We start from the raw sequence: 5835 nt of genomic DNA, 5'->3' as shown, positions 1-5835 counted from the left end.
TGACCGTAGCACCGATACGTATCGATACTCACCGATACGTACCGATATATATATATATATCGATACTCACCGATACGTGCTGATATATACCGATACGTACCGATCAATACATACCGATACTCACCGATACGTACCAATACATACCGAAACGTACATTTTACCTTAATTTTATATTTTTCATAGAGTCATATCGAGGCATGTCGTATCGTATCGATGTGTATTAGTGGTATATTGATGCATATCGGTATGTATGGTAGGATATATATCGATACGAAATGATTTAAAAAATTCAATGTATCGTATCGGTGTGTATCGTATCGGCCAACTAAATTTAAGATACATATCGAAGGGTATCGTATCGATATCGGAGATACTTAAAACCATGGTTGTGGCTTTGTCAAAAAGAAGTATTGTTGCGAAATGGTGACATATTTCATGTACTTTGTAGTGCACATATTTTATATCTAATTGTTCAAGATGAGTTGGAAGAACTTAAAGATATTTTGATCAAAATTCGAGACAGACATGATTAGGTGGATAAATGATTCACCATCTAGATTTGAAAATTTTGGTGATGCATTGGTTCAAACCAAATTGTTTAGCAAAAATAGTGTCTCTATGGATGTTGCAACAGAATGGAACTCAACATGTGAAATGCTCCATAATTCTTTAGAGGCGAGAGAAGCATTTGAGCGTTTAGCAGAGTCGGATCAGAATTTCAAGACGTTGCCAACTGACGAGGAGTGGGAAAAATGCAAATCAATTGGTCAATGCCTGAAAGTTTTCAATAGTGCCATGAAACATATGTTGGACAGAAAGTATCGAACTGCGAACTTCTATTTCTGGGATGTCTGTGATCTTTATCATCATTTGATTCAATGGGGAAATAGCAAAGATGACTATATTCGTTCTATGGCTTTTACAATGAGATTAAAATTTGAGAAGTATTGGAAAGAGACTAATTTATTTATGGCACTTGGGGTTATTCTTGACCCTCGCTACAAAATGGAACTCATTGTTTATGTTTTGAATGCAATTTATGGGGATGATGCTGATTACCATATTAAGAAGATCAAATTTGTTGTTGTTGACTTCTATTCTGAGTATGCATTATAGGTATTTCATAATTATAAAATGGGCATCATAGTAACAACTATGTATTGTTGATTGATGTTAGGTTTATTTCACATTGGTGGGGACGTTGATGGTGCATGATTTCTTGGTGATGGGTGGAGTGTGGCAACACATTGTATTGAGTTTTGGTTTCAGATGTTCGCTTTGACAATTTAATTTAATGAGTTGTGAACATATATTTGTCAAGTGATAAGAAAGAATTATCTGGTGGTAGGATGTGGGTGATAACATACATCACTATTATCAATTATCTTACATTGTTATCTGGTGGAATTTTAAGTTGAATTTGAAGTAAGAAATTAAAACTTCATATTCTTAATGCATCATAATGTCCCGACATATCACTTTGAGGTAAGCTTTCTGAGACTTTTGATCAGTGATTAGATTTTATGGTTCCAATACTTATTGTGCAGTGTATATGAACAAATTGATCCTGACATCTTAGTGAAACATTCTTGGAAACAGCCTCTCCTGCAAAGCAGGGAGTAAGGCTACGTACATTTGCCCCTTCCACATCTTGCAATAGTGGGAGCCTCATGCACTGAGTTGTTATTCTAGTGAAGCATTATCTTGCACATATACGAATATATGATGGTTCAATATTTCAGCTTCTTAGAGGCTCCCGTGTTCTAATGAACATTGGGGTTCTAGTTTCTGGATCATTTGTGTAACAGATTAGAGCATGGGGTACCATGCCACTTTGGATGGTAGGGTTCTCTCCATAGTCCAATTTGTGGTTGACTTCGAATTTGAATCACAAAATATCCGTATATTTGATTAAATAATCAAAATTTAAATTCAAAAACTGTTTTTGCATATCAAGTGGATATTCAAAATCGAATTCGGATATGGATTAGGATAATCGTATTCGAATTTGTGTCGTGCTATATTTGGTCTGTATTTGTTCTGTTTACATCTCTTTACAACCTTTTGAGTAAGGATAATTCAGTATTTAAAATCTCAAGGTAAGAGTTTGTTTTGTACTGTTGGGTAGAGATGGTCTGATAAAGATTAGAGGGAAGCATTTGTGATTGAGCAATGCTATAGGACTATGGGATTTTTTTTTTCTTTTTATTTTTTCCACTTCTTTAGAAATAATAAGAAGATGAACTCTGATTTATTGGTTCTTTTTTATTCCATTTGCTAGGGGTTTGACTGAATATGATTCTAATCCAAATTGAAATATATGGAAGCCATTCCATACCTGATTTTAGGATTTTAAACGTGAGGTTCTCTCCTAAATGGTAACCCATGTCTTAGACATTTTCCTTTGTATTCATAGATACGCAAATACCTAACAGCCAAGGGAAAGGCAATTTTGTTGTGTGTATCTGGTAGAGTCAAGTATTTAGGCTGCGTTTGGCAACGTTACTATTTTAGAAATGACGTTTCATGTCAAAAACAAAAATTTTAACTTATGTGTCAAAATATATATATATATTTTTTAATGAAACTGAAACGACGGAATTACCTTTTGTCTTTCCGTCAATTCTCGTTTCTATCTTCTTCTTTTTTCATTTTTTGTTAAAAAAAAAACGAAACACACCATAGATACACCAAACGTTTCGAAATGATACCAAATACAACCTTAGTTTTCAGTATCAACAGAGGATCGGTAAGTATTGATCACTTTTGCCCTTTGGTTTTCAGAAAAAAGTATGATTTTTTTTACATTTTTACCCCTAAAAATGGTATGGGTAGCCGATCCAAATTGATCAAGGATTGGGCATCGGTTTCAATCAATACCAATATGATAGGGCCGATATTGCCAATATGATGCCAATACTTGAAACAAACCCCCTATAGCACATCAGTGCACATCCAACAGTTACGAGACTTGTAATTGTATGTTTGTGTATTAGAGTGTGTGCCGATGTTCTTCCAACTATCAAATGCCATGGAGGGTATCCCAACCATGGATTTAGTTCTCGATGCTGATATTGGTATTTGCTTAATTGCTTTCATCCCATACCGATCTGATCTGGATTGGTATTGGAGAGAATTGATGGGTATCGGTTATTTTTACCTTTTGCTTTTCATAAAAAGTATATTTATTTTAATGTTTTACCACTGAAATGATGCGAATAATTGATTCAATTGGTCAGAGATTGGGGATTAACATCAGTCGATACTAATATGATACGATACCAATACTTGAAACCATATGCCGACGGCCGAAGAAGAGGATATGAATCCCGGAAGGTACCAAGCACAAATGCACACATAAACAAATCTCTATCAAAATTTTCCATATGTCAATCCCATCAATCAAATTTTATCAAAAGAAAATCCCATCAATCAAATAAAATCTAAATGAATTAAAATTTTAGAATCGGGATCCAGGTCGTTCTAGCTGAGTCCGATCCAAATGGATGAGAAATCAATCAAAATCTGTCAAATCATTTTCTAATTCTAATTTTTCAGAATGGATCCTCCCCCGTTATTGAACCCCCAATTATTTACGGTTGGGAAGACCGAGGGATGTGTACCCATGTGTTGAGATGCTAATTCGAATCTCTCCACTGTTGGACCACTGATTGGACATTAATTGAGGCATCAAAATCGTCTACGAGGAAGGTGGTGAGCGACAGTGAGGATCAACGATTGAGGTGTATGTCAAGACCCTTCTCGTCATTGGATTCTCACTGTGTTGGGTAATTGTATTATAATTTTTTACAAAAATAAAACAAATTACAATATAAAGCTTTTACAGTAGAAACTACTATAATGTTGTAGTATTGATCCTTGGTTGAAATGAGACGGGAAATAGATGTTGAATCACCACCACAGCAATTGAAAAAGCTTTGATCAGAATTGAAGTTGAGTCACACTTGTAGTACTGCTTTTAAGGTAATTGATGCCATCTACTGCCAAGAGTTGTTCTACATCTCTACCTTCAAGATAAAACAACATTCCACTAGAAGATGAGACAGTTCTTCTAGTCCCTTCTAGGAGCAAAAAGCTACATCACAGCAGCCCCCTCTAACTTTACACAAGACTAGAGAAAATAGAAGAAAGAGAAAAACTTGTATGGTTGCAAAGAGTATAAATAAATGGAATGTCAATGTGTGAATATGTGTATTTCCAAGGTATTTGGTTGGGTTTATATAGATCCAAAACCACCCCTTGCACCCTCTTGGATTCTCAAAGAGTAACCTCCAATTAATAGCAAGTTGATTAGAAAATAATGTCATATGAACATGAATTGAAAATTAATTCAATAAATTAAATTAATCTCAATCAATTCCTTATCCCACCACTCTACTCATGATAATGGCCATGAATAAAATTTAAAGCTCTCATAGGGTGTTATTGATCATTTTTTAACCCACCTCTCCACTCATGGTAGTGATCGTGAATGGACTTTAGGGCACTCACATAATGACATTGACCATTTACCTCCATTTGGCAATAACATATAGCATGAATTAAGAATTAGTTTCATAAATAAAATTAATCTCAATCAATTCTCTTTGTCCACCTCTCCACTCATGGTAATCGTTATGAATGGAATTTAGAACACCTATAGGGTGTTATTGACCATTTTCCACTACCTTGACCCTAAGGGTCTCACACCATTACAAGTCATAAAACACATAAAAGAAAAACCTCATCTTAAAACTTAATTATAATAAAATAAATATAAATTCTAACGATCCCCCACAGGTTTCAAATGACACGAAGAACACATTTGCTGTGACTGTATTAGACACTATAGGACGCATTGTTATAGATGTCTTTCGGACTTGAACCTACACTAGGTCTACAGAGTACGAGTAGAGTCAGACTCCTTGAACCTTTCCTTATTAGTGTAGCTGACCGATCCATCAACCACATCCTATAAGTCGACTTTTTGAGCTACCCATCATATAATCACTTTAGACTTTTGAACCAGTCATATCCTTTATGTTGGACTCATGAATGTTTAGAAAATTTACCTATAAGTTCTCATTGGCGATGGTCACACCCCCTACATCCACTTAGGTTAGTCTTCGATATGCGCCACAATTAACACACTCCCACATTTCTTGGGATTGGACTAATTAAGAGTTTTACCACTCAACCTTTCTCCTTGTGGTGGTACTACTATCACCATCTATATCTTGAAATGAATACTTAAATAAGCAGTAGTACTGAGCTGGTCACCCATGACTTCGTTTGTACCCCTTGAACATAATTCAAGCATTAAGCCTCTTTACATAGGTAGGGTGTAATACCCCGCTTCTTAAACCCGGTCTGATTTCGCGATTGAACCGGTTTAACCATGCAGGAACCGAGCCAGAGGAAATTAGAGCGGGTTCCTTATAGGCTATGATGGCACGGGTGACCTTAAACACCGGCTGGCCCGACAAGTCCGAGTCAGTGCCAGAAGAGACGGGAGTGCCAAAACCGTGTACGTGCACCTACCATAAGGCTATGTATGAATAAAACAGGTATTATATCCGTATTTTAAGGTATATACGTATGCTACATCGTATGCCTGGGGTGGGGTTCGCGCCGAGGTCCGAACCCGGTCAAAATCCTAAGTCTTGGCTCTCAGGTGGGTAGGACAGGTGGGTGCACCCACCTGAGTGACCCATCCAAGAGCACTATTCACTTAATTAGGAATAGTATATAAGGCTTTATGATTTCTTTTCTTTCCATTTATTACCCTCGTACGTTTGGTGAGAAAAGTAAAGAGGAGAGAGAAAAGAAAGGGAA

At 36.2% G+C, this 5835-nt stretch overlaps 1 protein-coding gene across 1 annotated transcript; it reads left to right on the top strand.

Annotated features, from left to right (window-relative positions):
• The first annotated feature begins 618 nt into the window (after positions 1–618).
• Positions 619–1116, top strand: LOC122067355 (zinc finger BED domain-containing protein RICESLEEPER 1-like). The gene has a single exon (XM_042631183.1). The coding sequence runs from the start codon at positions 619–621 to the stop codon at positions 1114–1116; it is 498 nt and encodes a 165-aa protein (XP_042487117.1).
• Positions 1117–5835: the final 4719 nt, after the last annotated feature.

The sequence above is a fragment of the Macadamia integrifolia genome, unplaced genomic scaffold (genome assembly GCF_013358625.1).
Source record: "Macadamia integrifolia cultivar HAES 741 unplaced genomic scaffold, SCU_Mint_v3 scaffold2870, whole genome shotgun sequence".
NCBI lineage: Eukaryota > Viridiplantae > Streptophyta > Magnoliopsida > Proteales > Proteaceae > Macadamia > Macadamia integrifolia.
The sequence above is the reverse complement of the archived record's forward strand: the minus strand, read 5'-3'. Positions and strand labels throughout refer to the sequence as shown.